Source organism: Triturus cristatus, chromosome 6 (genome assembly GCF_964204655.1).
Source record: "Triturus cristatus chromosome 6, aTriCri1.1, whole genome shotgun sequence".
In the NCBI taxonomy this organism is placed as follows: Eukaryota; Metazoa; Chordata; class Amphibia; order Caudata; family Salamandridae; genus Triturus; species Triturus cristatus.
The window spans coordinates 1677338653-1677352416 of record NC_140589.1 but is presented as its reverse complement, the minus strand read 5'-3'; the positions used below and the strand labels follow the sequence as shown (position 1 = coordinate 1677352416).

Genomic DNA, 13764 nt, shown 5'->3' with positions numbered 1-13764 from the left:
AGCAACTGACATCCATAACCACAAAGGGCCAACGTCGATCCCAATGACCGTTGGCACAAGGAGTACAGATTACAATCCTGTGAACATTCTATGGATGTCCTAAAGGGACGGGGTGAGGGAATAAACCAACTAAGGATACAGAATGAAAGATACAACAGTAAACTCTTACAGCACCCCTTGGAACACCAGTACAGCGTGACCTGCAGCAGGAATCATGGCCTCCTCGTGATCGCTGAGGTTGCAGCAACACATTCATAGATTCCAGTTTGTGGCCCGGTTTGCAGTGTGTGTGCTGCTAGTATGTGAAATTTGAGAAACAGGGTTTTAGCAACTGGGCGTATTATTGCTTACATCAGGTATCTGGAGGCAGCACCGTCAGTGTCTGGTTACGGGACTAAATTCTTCCCTTTCCCCATTCCGGCCAAATAGGGCATAGAAAGATATTTCTGCCACCCTCCTTTATTTTGTTGTAACCTCAGGTCCTCCTTGCTTCGGTGTCTGAAGTTAAGGTCCGATAAAGTCAAATGAAACTTCTTTTTGATCCCTTTAGCGTGTGAAGAGCACACACGAACCCCATGCCTTTCACTTCTCATGTAAGTCACCATAATTTCCCAATGGTCTAAGCTAGGGGTCTCTAACAGGTAGATTAGGAGTTGCTGGTAGCTCGCCTGTACCCTGGAGATAGCTCCCTGAAGGGCAGTCCAACATAATATGTACTTCAGGGGGTATAGCCACATTGAAGAAGGCTATGCTACATATCTCCGGTGGGAAACAGTGTTTACAATGCAGTTTTTACAACAAAGTACCATTACAACGTGGTTGTTACAACGACTGCGTTGTTAGTACGCAATACCTTTACATCGCAAGTCATTAGAACGACTTGCTGTTGGGGGCGGTAAAGTATTGGATATGAAATCCAACATCTTCCCTGCTGTTGCGCAAACTGGCGTAGGAATAGTAAATAATACTATTCCTAAGTCCAGCGTGTCCCCTACAGCAAGTCGTTGTAATGACTTGCGATGTAAAGGTATTGCGTACTAACAACGCGGTCGTTGTAACGACCGCGTTGTAATAGTACGCGTTGTAATAGCATGCGATGTAACATGATATATTCATCTCTGGCCTCTGTGAGTGTCAGCCAGCCAAGCCAATGTTAAGGCTGCACGCTTACACAACACAGACTCTGACAGCCTGCGTAACTTTACACATGACCACCGGTGTGCACTCTCAGTTTAGCAAATCAGTTAGCAACCCACATTCTGAGTTAAACAATGTGTGTTACAAAAACATGATGCTCTTGAAGTGTTTTACCCAAAATGAAAGAGCATATTTGATTGAAAGAGGTGTACTTTAAAAAAGTGGAATACTGATGTTTGAAAACCATATGATTGAAAAGCCAAAATATATTTAAGGCTGCTCTTTGATTTCTAATTCATGGTCCGTTTGGGGGATTTATAACAGGGGCGTGTGTAATGTGCGTAATTCCGTATAGCGTAATCATGCAGAATTACTTACGAATTCCACAAAATTGTGCTTCAATTAAGCAAGGAGAGTAATTCTGCATTTAGTGCTATTTCTTAGCGCAAAAATGCCTCCTTATTTAAAATGGAACAGTACAAAAGGGGGTGGTGATGGACGGAGCATCAGAACCAATCAAACACTCACACGCAGTCAACAGATCTGAGTTTGATCCATCACCGTTCTTTAGCCCACTCTGCCACCCCAGTTCAGACATGGCCATATGCAAATCAGTCTGACCCTGTGCCTCATGGGAACAGTCCAGCCCGAACTGCCAAGCCATGCCTTCCCTGGACCGGAAACAAGCTTCCTAGGACCGGTTTCAGAGTGGGCTAAAGAACGGTGATGGATCAAACCCAGATCTGTTGACTGCGTGTGAGTGTTTGATTGGTTCTGATGCTCCGTCCATCACCACCCCCTTTTGTACCGCTTTGTTCGCCATAAGTTGGCAGGGTATGCTCAGACGTGAGTCCCTTGCTCACTTTGCCACTGGATTCAAGCAAGCCTGGCTGAAGACGGCTGAAATGCCAGAAACCGGTCCTCGGAAGTTTGTTTCCGGTCCAGGGAAGGCATGGCTTGGCAGTTCGGGCTGGACTGTTCCCATGAGGCACAGGGTCAGACTGATTTGCATATGGCCATGTCTGAACTGGGGTGGCAGAGTGGGCTAAAGAACGGTGATGGATCAAACCCAGATCTGTTGACTGGGTGTGAGTGTTTGATTGGTTCTGATGCTCCGTCCATCACCACCCCCTTTTGTACCTCCTTATTTAAAATGGGCACGAGGATTCATTATGCGCTACGAAATAGTGCCGAATGCAATAGAATATGAATAGCAAGCACAAGCAACCGCTTGCACTCGCTAAATGTGCGCTTGGGGTAAGATTTTTCCCCATCTTACTACCAGCATTATGCACTATTTCCTTAGCACAAAATGCACATTTGCTTCCAAAATGGGCTTCAGTCTGCCTTTTGGGCTAAGTAACAGCACTAAATGCAGCAGAACACGAATAGTAAGCGGTCATGCTTGCTAAATGTGCTCTTGTGATAAGATTCCCACCCTCAAATTACTCTTAATTACACAAGGAGGAATAATTGCAGAATTATCGGTAATTCCTCAGGAAAAAGTAACACTGAATTGCTAAAATAACTCCCTTTACTCTGGCGTAATTGAAATTCTGTCCAGGCCTAATTTAAAGCTCTTACTATTTTCTTTCCGCCAGTGCGCGCTTGCTGCTGTGGCTATTTCATTAGTCATATGGAGAAATTTTATATTAATCTAGCTTTTTCCTGAAATTGCTATTGATATCTTCATCTGATACATTGAGGTGGTCGGTGATCTATCACAATATCAAGTTTTAAATATTGTCTTGTCAAAATTCTGCATCCGAATATTAACAACCACAACATCATGAAGGTGAATGCAGTTTTATTTACATTCTTAACTTTACATCTATTTGTCTTCAACATAGATCTATATCATAGCTCTGAGCTCACTGCATCCAATCCACACACACATATGCGCCCACAAATATCAATTTCCCAAGTCACCATAACCCCTTAAGCACCCTCAGGTACATCCTACCCAGCACCACATACAAGCCCCAGTCAAAGACTACATAGCACTTTATTCCCACACTTCCCCTCTGCAGTTTGTTTCTGTTATCAGTCAAAGCCTAAATATGCTGTTTATTATTAAAATGATACATTCTCGCCAACTAAAATCACTCAAACAACATTTATGTTTCATCCATTCAAGTAAAATGTACTCACTCTCTCCACAACCATCTAAATTGTGGGCAACGCATTTCTCTTTGCAGATAAGGGTGAATCCTGCTTTGTTGTCTACTTGTCATCAGGCTTGTCACTTATGATCATCAATTCTCATCAATATCCTTTCTGTAAAAGCATGGGTATCACCCAGACCATACGTTTTTGGTTTATGTCCTGCCTCTCATTTCTCTCACAGTCATAAATATCATCGCTTTAAAACCTTAGCAGCTACCACGTGGTTCCAGTATCTCTCCTACAATATTCAGCTTGTTATGGTACCACTTGGAACACACAATTCAATTATCCAAACAATATTCACCAACATGCCAGTGACATATAGCTCGCTCTAAAAGTCTTCAAAGTCAATCAATCAATCAGTTATTTGTTGAGCATGGCAAATCACCTGTGAGGGTCTCGAGGCCTGGGGGCTCTTTGCTGCTGCGTGGAGGTGGTTACTCAAACAGCCAGGTCTTTAGGTCTCATATCAATTTGTTGAAGTGATGGTGCAGTTGTGAGGTGCAGGGGGAGGTTGTTCCAGGCTCTGGCTGCCAGCTGCATGAAGGAGCATCCTCCGCTGTAGATTCGGCAGATGCATGGGGTGTCTGCGATGGAGAGGGAGGCTCATTGGAGGAGTCTGGATGGCTGGTGGAAGGTTAGGCATTTGTTGATGTATGCTGGTCCTTGGTTGTGCAGAGCCTTGTAGGCCTGGGTCAACATCTTGAAATACATCAATCATTCAACGAGTATTCCTTCATGATCCATACATGGATGTAAAACACAAACCTGATACTAACGCCAACCAAGGCGATTATTACTAGCTTGGCTGGATTCAGTGTAAAATGGGGGGATGTGATATTAAAGTAGGCCTGTATCATGAACGTCTGAACAGAGACCAATGCACTGAGTGCTATAAGAACCTGTTAATGTGTACCATAACGTGAACGACTGCAGAAATGATGCTTCATCAGTTTAGTTTCTCACCTTTATCCTGCCTCTTTCTGCTCATTTGTCATCTTTATTTTGCCTTTTTCTGGTAGTTTCTGACCTTTATGCAGCCTCTTTCTGCTCGTTTTGAACCTTTTTTGCATTTCTGCTCATTTCTGACTTTGATTCTGTCTCTTTCTGCTAATTTCTGACCTATATTTTGCCTCTGTCTGCTTGTTTCTGATCTGTTTTGCCTCTTCATGCTCATGCTGACCTTTATTCTGCCTGTTTCTGCTCATTTCTGACCTTTATTCCTCCTATTTCTGCTCATTTCTCTTTTTTAACTTGCCGCTTTCTGATCATTGCTGACCTTTATTCTGCCTTTTTCTGCTCATTCCTGACCTTTAATCTGCCTCTTTCTGCTTGTTTCTCACCTTTATCTTGGCCCTTTCTGCTCATTGCTGAGCTTTATTCTGCTGTTTCTCATTTATCATGCCTGTTTCTGCTCGTTGGTGACCTTAATTCAGCCTCTTTCTGCTTCCTTCTGTCCATTTCCCCAGGACCTCGGGGCGCGCCTTAAGGTTCCAGCAGTCCCGGCTGCCCCCTTTCTCCTCTGGGAGCTGGCATTGCTACTACATGCAGGGAGTTGCTGGAAATGCAGCACCCTCTGTGCAGGAGCAATACTTTCATCTCTTTCCCTCCCCGCATGTCTGCTAGCAGGAAAAGAAATGAAACCTCCACTTAATTTCTTGTATTTGGCCCTGGGGAGGAGGTGGAAACCCCGGGGTTGGGGTTCCCCCTTTTTAATGTTAATTGTAGCCCTGGGGAAGTGATGGTCCTTGGGGGGAGAGGAGGGTGGGGCGGAGGGGTCTGCGCGGACCTAGTGTTTAATGTACCAAAAACCCTGGGGAAGTGGTAGTCCTCATGGCTTGGGGTGGGTCTGCACGCCCCCCTATTAATTTTATATAAAGCTTCAGGTAGTGCGTAGTCCCCGGGGCCCAGGGGAGAGCCCCGCAGCCCCCTCGATTAAATTAAACATAAGTCCTGGGAAGGTGGTGGTTCCCAGGGCATAAAAATACCCATGGAGGACGGGCCACAGGCGCCCCCCCTCCTTTAATTTAATAAACTCGGCATGCCCCCAGTACCTGGCCCACTCGGGGCTTAATTAAAAACAAACTGGGAGACCGCACTTGTTTTTTTTATTTTAATTGTGCTGCGAATTTGAGGTAATATTTTTTCTTTTTTTAATGGGACCATGGCTTAGGGGTCTAAGTATTCCTACCCTGCCTCCTTTATTATTATTTTTTTTTTATTTTGTACTTTTTTGTTTTTGGTTTCTTGGGACTCGACTGAAGCAGAGTCCCAAGATGACTGCCAGCACTTCCTGGTTTAAGTGTTGGCAGCCAATCAGAGCTCTGCAGATCTCTGCACAAGCTTGTTATTATTTGCAAATTAGCAGTGATCGTAGATATACAAATTTGAATTTCCTTTAATATCTCACAAACTACTGAAAAGAGTTACACCAAATAACAAAAAGCATAATCTGCGGACTAAAGCTAGCTTTCTGTCATATTTCGTGTAATTCCGTTCAGCTGTTTGGGCTAAAGAGTCGTTGGGAATTAACAGGGGAAATGCACTTTTTTTGGCCCCCGCTTAACAAATCACCTTGAAACTTTCCATGCACAACTGTAATCACCGGCGCACATTTTTTGGAAAATTTTGCGAAGATTCGTCAAACTGTACCAAAGTTATAGGCAAGTAAAAAAAAGCGCTTTTCCTTTGGACTTTTGCGTCATTTTTAACATGGGAAAAGTGGCGGACAAAGTGGTGCAAGGGGCTTGTAAATCTGCCCCATGGTCCTATGGAAAACCGCCAGTAGGATGGATGGATATAAATATATTATTCCATGTGTGGCAATGGCCATTTTATTTTCCCACCGGCAGCCTAATCCAATATTGATGCATGTCTCAGCATGCAAAAGATTACGGTGTTCTTATGTCTCTATTGCTCTAGGGATCTGCAGAAGATGTCCCTTGCCTCCTGGTTTAGATGGAATGACTCATGGTTTAGATGGAATGACTCACAATGTCGAATTTCTCAGCGGAGCCCAGTGGATATGGTGATGGAGACCCTGATGATGGAACTGAACTGGCAAATTAAACAGGCAGAGAAGCAGCAGCGAGAAAGAGAAAATGAGTACCGCAAGATAAAGACAGGTGTGGACTACAGTTGGTTGGTCAGCTTTCCAAAGCACAGCTATGAGATCAATCCGGGGGAAAGGTTACAGCTGGAAGATATGTGTGCAAAGATTCATCCGTCTTATTGTGGACCTGTTATTCTCAGGTAAGGTGAGTGGTTTGGGGCAAGGTAATATATGCTTGCACTTTACGATTGAATAGCAAGAGGTCAATACTTCACTCTGTGCAAATGACTGACATTGTCTTGAGCAGGTCATCAGAAGGAGACTCAAACTTGGCTGGGAATAAGAATTACATCTTCACTCAAAAAGACCATGGTGGCTTGGAGGCCCTTTGCAGTGATCAAGATCTTTCAGATATACATAGAGTAGATGTAGATGAGTTTCTACTGTGGCCCAACTCGTGCAGTTGTGTCATCCGATACCACTGATTACAGAGAACAGAATACAAGGCTGGGAACGGTGTGCGCCGGACAGTTTTCTAAAACATTAGAACATTAATGATAGATCACCATATTACTGATTGTGTGTGTCAAATTGTTCTCTTAGGTAATTCACCAAAAGATCTCTTGCTAGTTTCCCAGGTCCAAGCTTTCTATTGATACATCAGTTTGTGTTGGTAGTTTTAGTTTATTAGCTTATTCAGCAAAGTAATATTGTTTTGGAACCTCCATGTATGGTCAGTTCTTCTTCAGAACATTCAGTTCAACTTTAAAAACACACCGGCAATGCGGAGGAGGAGGCAAAAGCATTGATGTGTACTACTGCTGAGCACTCGCACAACACGGCCAGAAGAACCCCAAAGGGACGAACCATTTCCCCTTAGGGTACCATCCAGCTCACCTTTTGACAGCTTAGCAGAGCCCAAAGCCTACTCTAAGTGAGCTGTTTTCTAGGGTAGAAATTTCACAATAATTCTAACATCAACATAGTTAAGCGACAAATAACTTGAAAGTGCAAACCAAAGTCTTTGAAAAAGAGTTAAAATATATTATCTAGAAACAATAAACATTAATAAGCTGGAAGGTAAGGGTCAAACGATTAAAAACTAAGCTTTTTTTGTCTCCAATAACGAGTAAAAGGCAGAAGTCTCAGAAAATCAAAGACATCCGAAAGGGACTTAAGACCGGACACAGGGCTCAGGTGGAGTTGACCCCTGAATCAATGTTGTCAGATAAAACCAAGGACCAATGATAGATTTTACCTTCAGATAAAGTCTTTCATCGGCAGCGCTGTTCAGGGGAGCTGAATGGGAATGCAGGCAGTATCCATTCAAAATACACCCACTTAGAATATGTGACGCAGGTGCACTCATTGCATACAGAAATTTTTAAACAAATGTTTTAGGCGAGAAAAAGTGTCTTAACAAGGATGATAGAGTGTGCAGGGTCGTTAGAGGCTTCTGGTGCATTCTTTTGGTTGTTTTCTCGTTGCACTGGACCATATGCCCTTGAAGCAGTCAATGCTGGGAAAAAGTATTTAAGCAACACTTCACAAACTCGCATTTCATTCACAGAAGCTCGAATTAATTATGCTTTTCAGTAATTGAATTCCTTTCAATCGACAGAGCACTTTACAAATTTGGCCAGACAGTATATTTTTCCAGACATGTACCGTTGGTTTAACTTGATTAAAATTATTCCTAAATGTAAAATTATTATCCAGATGCGGTTGAGTAGTAACAAGAGTGCTACACAGATGACTTTCTAGAGCTCTTCAGGACTAGGTCTAAGACAGCCTCTTAGAGATCAACACAGCGTTTAAAACATGTTTAAGCATTTCTAAAGTGCAAGAAATGTCAGGACTGTAGAGACTAAGGGCCTTATTACGAGTTTGCCGGTTGTCTGGACTGCTGTATCGGCAGTGGGGGACCAAGCGCGGTGAGCTTGGAAGTCTGACTGCCATATTACGAGTTGGGCAGATCTGCTTTGTGAAGACTCTCGCTGGACAGCAGAGACCGCCAGCTGACCATCTGGTTCACGTTTGGGGAAAGGCATAGGGGAGTTACACGGCCATTCGTATTACGAGTTGCCTGCTCCACGAGCAGACCGTGGTGGGCGTACTGCCTGCTTCAAGGTGGTGGTGACGAAGGATTTGGGGTGCATACTCACCCCTTTCTTGTTCTTCCAGGCAGATTCCGACGTGAATCCCTTTCTCCAGGTCCCCTCTTCACTACAGGATTTTCATACTGAGTATTACGACCCTGTTTGCGGTGATCTACAGGTGAGTCCTTTTCGTATCATATACCCATTGCCAGGACTGCCCACATATGGGCTGAACCCCGGTAATGAGTATATGGTATTTTTCCACATATATCATGTATATGTGTGCATCCGAATCATCTGTACTCGAAATGCACACACAGGCATCGATACATTTGGGGAAAAGTACTCACCACTGCTGCAAGATGACCGCCTCCACATTGCCGGCTCGTGGTCAACTCATAATGCGGCAGTCTTTGGACCGCCAGCACCAAGCAGGGGGGGCGGATGCGTTCCTACAGCAGTCGGAGTGTCAAACTTGTAATATGGCCCCAATTCTTCTATGTTGCAGATGACTCTGGCGGCACAGAGGTAGGCACTAACGGGCTGGAGTTAAAAGGTGAACCATTATAAACTAATGGTGTAACCCAGAAAACGTCAAGGGGACCTGGGTACAATGTAGTAAGAACTACAATTGGTCCTGATGTCCCTCTATGGAAGAACCACTGAGGACCTAACTCAGGAAATTAATTCACTAATGGGCAGATTTACAATAACTGGCTCATCCCTGCATATCAGCAGGGATGCGCCAGTTATTGTGCGTCACGGCTCCGCCACCATGGATGCGCCGCATTTACAATGCGGCGCACCATGGGGCAAAAACTGACAGATGTGGGACACATCTGTGCCGTAAAGGCAGCGCATTGCTGGAGTTGCATCGCAAGCGCGACGCAGCTCCAGCAAGGCTCTGGGGTGCCCTATCTTTACAATGCTGCGTCAATCCTTACGCCTGCTTCAAGCTGGCGCAGGGTTTTGACGCAGCATGGGCTCAAAAGTGACTGAGTGAAATCTTGTAGATTTCACTCAGCCACTTTTAGGAGGCGTTCCTGCGCCAGAACGCCCCACCCTGCACAGGAACGCCTACTTCTGGCGCAGGGATTTACAACGTGACGCATCTCCCCAGATGCGTCACGTTGTAAATACCTCGCAGCATGGCGCTTGTTTTGCGCCACCGCTGCGTCACAAAAGTGACGCAACGGCAGCGTAAAAGAGGCGCAAGGGGCTTGTAAATCTGCCCCTAAGTACTTAAGTCATTATTAACAATCATTTAAATATGAGAATAGATACTCTTTATGTGTACCCCAGAAAAGGAGACAATACAAATGAAAATCACAGGAAAAAAGTTTCCTTTTCAATTTATTTTACTCATACAAATAACATTCAATAACATATATGGAAAGATATCCATAAGCGGTTGCTCTAGTAAGAAGTGCTTGTGTGTTAAGTGAGTGAAGGAAAGGAAATTCAGACAATTCAGGCCATGTGATGGGAGACGCCTCCCATCACATAGCCTGAATTACACTATATCTTAGATCGGATTGGATGATGCATTTATAAATAGCAGCATCATTCTGACAAGCGGACCATGAATAATAGAAAATATTTGCTTCGTAGTCAGGCCTAAGAACACTGGTTTACTTTTCTCATAACCATGGTAACCAGTACTGTCTGTACAAAATCATGATACTGTGATTTACTAACTATTGTTTGTCTGAATTTCCTTTCCTTTACTCACTTCACACACGAGCACTTCTCCTTGCTCTTCTTACTAGAGCAACCACTTATGGATATCTTTCCATATATTTTAATGAATATGTTATTTGTATAAGTAAAATAAATTGAAGAGGAACCTTTTTTCCCCTGATTTTCATTTGTATTGTCTCCTTTTCTGGTGTATTCATGAAGAGTATCTACTCTCGTATTTAAATGATCGTTCATAAATGACTTATGTACTTAGTGAATTAATTTCATAAGTTAGGTCCTCTGTGGTTCTTCCATAGAGGGGCGTCAGGACCTATTGGAGTTAAAAGGTGGTCACATCCCAGCTGCAGAACCACATAGAAAACAACTGCCTCTGGGACTCCCCCACTAACATGACCAGTTCAATTAAACATGAAACAGAGTCCAAAGTACTCATATTTTATCAATTGCATTCTGAAAACAGCAAACAGAACATATTTAGCATGCTAATGGTTCTGAAGTTGTCTGCCACATTTGACATTGTAGACCATACAAGTCTTCTCCACAGACTACGATTAGTTGGACCTTGTCTTAGCGGAAGCTGTGAGTGGTTCACATGCTTCCTGGGCAACCACAAACAAATAGTAAGACTTGGCAACCTCATCTCTCCAACCAGCCCAATTGACTGTGAGATCCTGCAGGGCTTCCAAGTATCCCTTAATATTCAATATTTATATTCAATGTCTCATGGATATCTTCAGTGACCATCACCCCCACTTCCACTCTTATGCTGATGACACCCAAAGCTACATTAGGGTGTCTTAGCATGTGACACATTTATGGCCATAAACAATGACATTCAGGGAATTAAGAGTAGCCTCAAACTGAATGCTCAAAAAACGAAATTCTCTTTTTTGGTCCCTCAAGTCATCTTCACTCAAAGTGACACTACATGCCCCCTTATTCTTTGAGGAATGTTTCCCGATCAAAAGAACTTTGGGTGTCATCTTGGACATTTCCATCAGCCTCAACTCAAACACTGGAGCAGTAGTAAATGTCATATTTTATAAATGAAACTTCGATACATCATACAGAAAACCAAGCTACTGTGATAGCTAATTAACTTGTGCCTTGACTACTGCAGTGCCCTATATGTGGTCTCTCATCATACCAGATCAACAGACCGCAAAAAGTACCAAATGTGGCTGGTTGACCCTGATTCGGATTAGAAACAATGACAACCAGGGGCATTCCAGCTACAAAGCCTCCACTGGCTCCCTTTACAGAACCAAATCCAAAACAAGATCCTCTGCCTTATCTAGAAGTTATTTGAAGAAGCCGCTCCCATATACGTCCCAGGTAAGATAAACAACACTGACAAAGCCAATAGGCATGACCTTGGCAAGCTGGTGCAATTAGTTTTTTATTTTTATTGTAAAAATATGCTACATCTTACAACCTAAACATGGCAGCCATCAGCTTGCAATAAAAATGATACATTTTAAGTAACAATTAACCATCACACATAAGTTTAATATAACAGCCTAGGTCTTCCTAGCAGGCGGGTGTCGCAAAAAGGTGTTATTGGCTTTGAATTGTTTGAACTACTCTAACCGAACAATGTAGTTTAAATACAAAAAGATGACTAAAAAAGAATTAGAAATAAAAGAAAAACGTATCCGCAAAGAAAAGTATGTGACCCTCTTTTTAGGCGAGCGTGCATACGATCAGACAATCACTCACTGTGCTATAAAACCCAGAGCTGAAGTGGAGTTTAATCAAGCAAACATATCTTTACCGAGCATCATGTGTGTATATATACCAGGTTTATTTCCTCACTTTTTTGACACTAAACTATTAGAATCCACTGCCCCGGAGGGCCGAGTTCATCCTTTTACTGTGGGAAGAAGCAGTTGCAAATACTGACGCTTGAGCGCAAGCGTCCTCCGTCCCGCCCCACCGACCCCACCATTGATCTGGAAGCCATAGGGCATACGCTCTACACTACAATAATTATATACATATATAAGTTTAAATTTTTTACATTTTGCTATTAAAAAATAATTCCCCTTAGTTCTTCCCATTCATCCTCTCTCTGTCTCATCGCAAACCTTTCTGGCTACAATGAACTCCTGAACATCCTTCTCTAACTTTCATCCCTCCTTTTAGCCATGACACCCAACTAACAAGCAAACACAACCACTACTTACAAAAATCTTAGCACTTTCCTTTTTCAATTCCATTACTATCATCCTATCCCTACTCTGTACTCCCCTTTTTAAATCAATTCCTAGCATTCTATCCCTACTCCAAACTCTATTAAAAGCCTAACACAAATAATGCATAAGAAAACACAAAAACAGAAAAAACATTGTACTATCCTACTAACTACTAATATTGGGTTCCGGAGTAGTATGCTCCTTGCCAAAAAAGTACTTCAATGCCTCCTCAGGAGTTGTAAGCTCTACATAAATAAATTTAAAATTACAATTACAATTGCAGATAATTAATAAGGTACCTCCAAGAGTACATAGCAGATAAGGAAGAAGAGGGAATAGATGTTCCTCAGCACTGTAAAGACATACACAGCTACACTTTGCAAGCATGCAAAGAGATTGAAATATTGATTCTAGATTGGCTTCCAAAAGCATATGGAAGGGAAAGGAATATGTTTGGCTGTTGCCAAATCCCAAAGGCAATTTTAAAAGAGTGCAGGTTATTAAGCTTTGTATGCATTTTAAAAATCTTAAAGAAAAATATGTATAGTTTTCGAAGTTCAAAAAATGTTAAAATTTAAAGAAAATGTTCACTATTAAACTATGAACTTGTACGTCTCCAGATTCAGGCACCTGGTTACAGAGTACGACCCTGAAGTGCAGGAGGTCGCACCGCTCTTCCGCTCTGTGCTGCAGGAAGCCTTCGACAAAATGAAAGAGGAGGAAGAATCAAAGAAGCTGGCCAGTCAGTGGAACACAAAACGAACCTTGAGCCTGTCTTTAACAACATTTAAGTCACGGTCCAGGATTTACCCCTTCAGCAGTGACATCAAGACCATTTCTGAAGATGTGGAGCAAGGCTCAGAGCCAACCAGGAGAGTGTGGAGCATGCCGGAGTTCCAAACCCCTAAAGAGGACTGATATACTCTGTGAAGTTTCGCATTTAATTTTTTCACCTTTTTTTGTTTCTCTTTTTTCTATCTGAATTCAACTACTGAGACATTTTTTAACAGTGCAACTTGACTTACTCAAATGTATGACAATTAAAGCTCCTGTTTTTATCTCGGAGACAAACCTCAGCAATATAATATTCTCTAAACTTTATGTGGCCTGTTTTCCAGAGGAATGTTTTGTTACTGTGTAGGGAAAAATGCTTTATTGTGGGGTGTAACAACTTTAAGAGCACTAAAAAAGGAGTTGCAAGGATGTGGTTGTACGTCACTTTTCAAACAATACAAGATTTGAAGTAGTGACTTGTGTGGGCGCTTATGTAGTATTCTATCTTTGTGCTTTCCTTCCAGAGTCCGTAAAATGCGATATAACTTACAACATGCACACCTCAGGAGAAAAAAAAGACCCTGCTAAATCAGTCTTCGAAAAGTACAAGAGAAATTGAGCATCAACAACACTGCCATTC

The 13764-nt window shown here is 42.7% G+C and overlaps 1 protein-coding gene across 4 annotated transcripts in view; it reads left to right on the top strand.

Annotated features, from left to right (window-relative positions):
- The window catches only part of RD3 (RD3 regulator of GUCY2D), a 75592-nt gene extending 62141 nt beyond the window's left edge, over nucleotides 1-13451 (top strand). For all 4 annotated transcript variants that reach the window (XM_085612854.1, XM_085612855.1, XM_085612852.1 and 1 more), the window contains 2 exons: nucleotides 6226-6555; nucleotides 12971-13451. In XM_085612854.1, the coding sequence (XP_085468980.1) occupies nucleotides 6239-6555; nucleotides 12971-13268 (615 nt within the window). In that variant the 5' untranslated portion in view covers nucleotides 6226-6238 and the 3' untranslated portion in view covers nucleotides 13269-13451. The remainder of the gene's footprint in view (nucleotides 1-6225; nucleotides 6556-12970) is intronic.
- The last annotated feature ends 313 nt before the right edge of the window (nucleotides 13452-13764 follow it).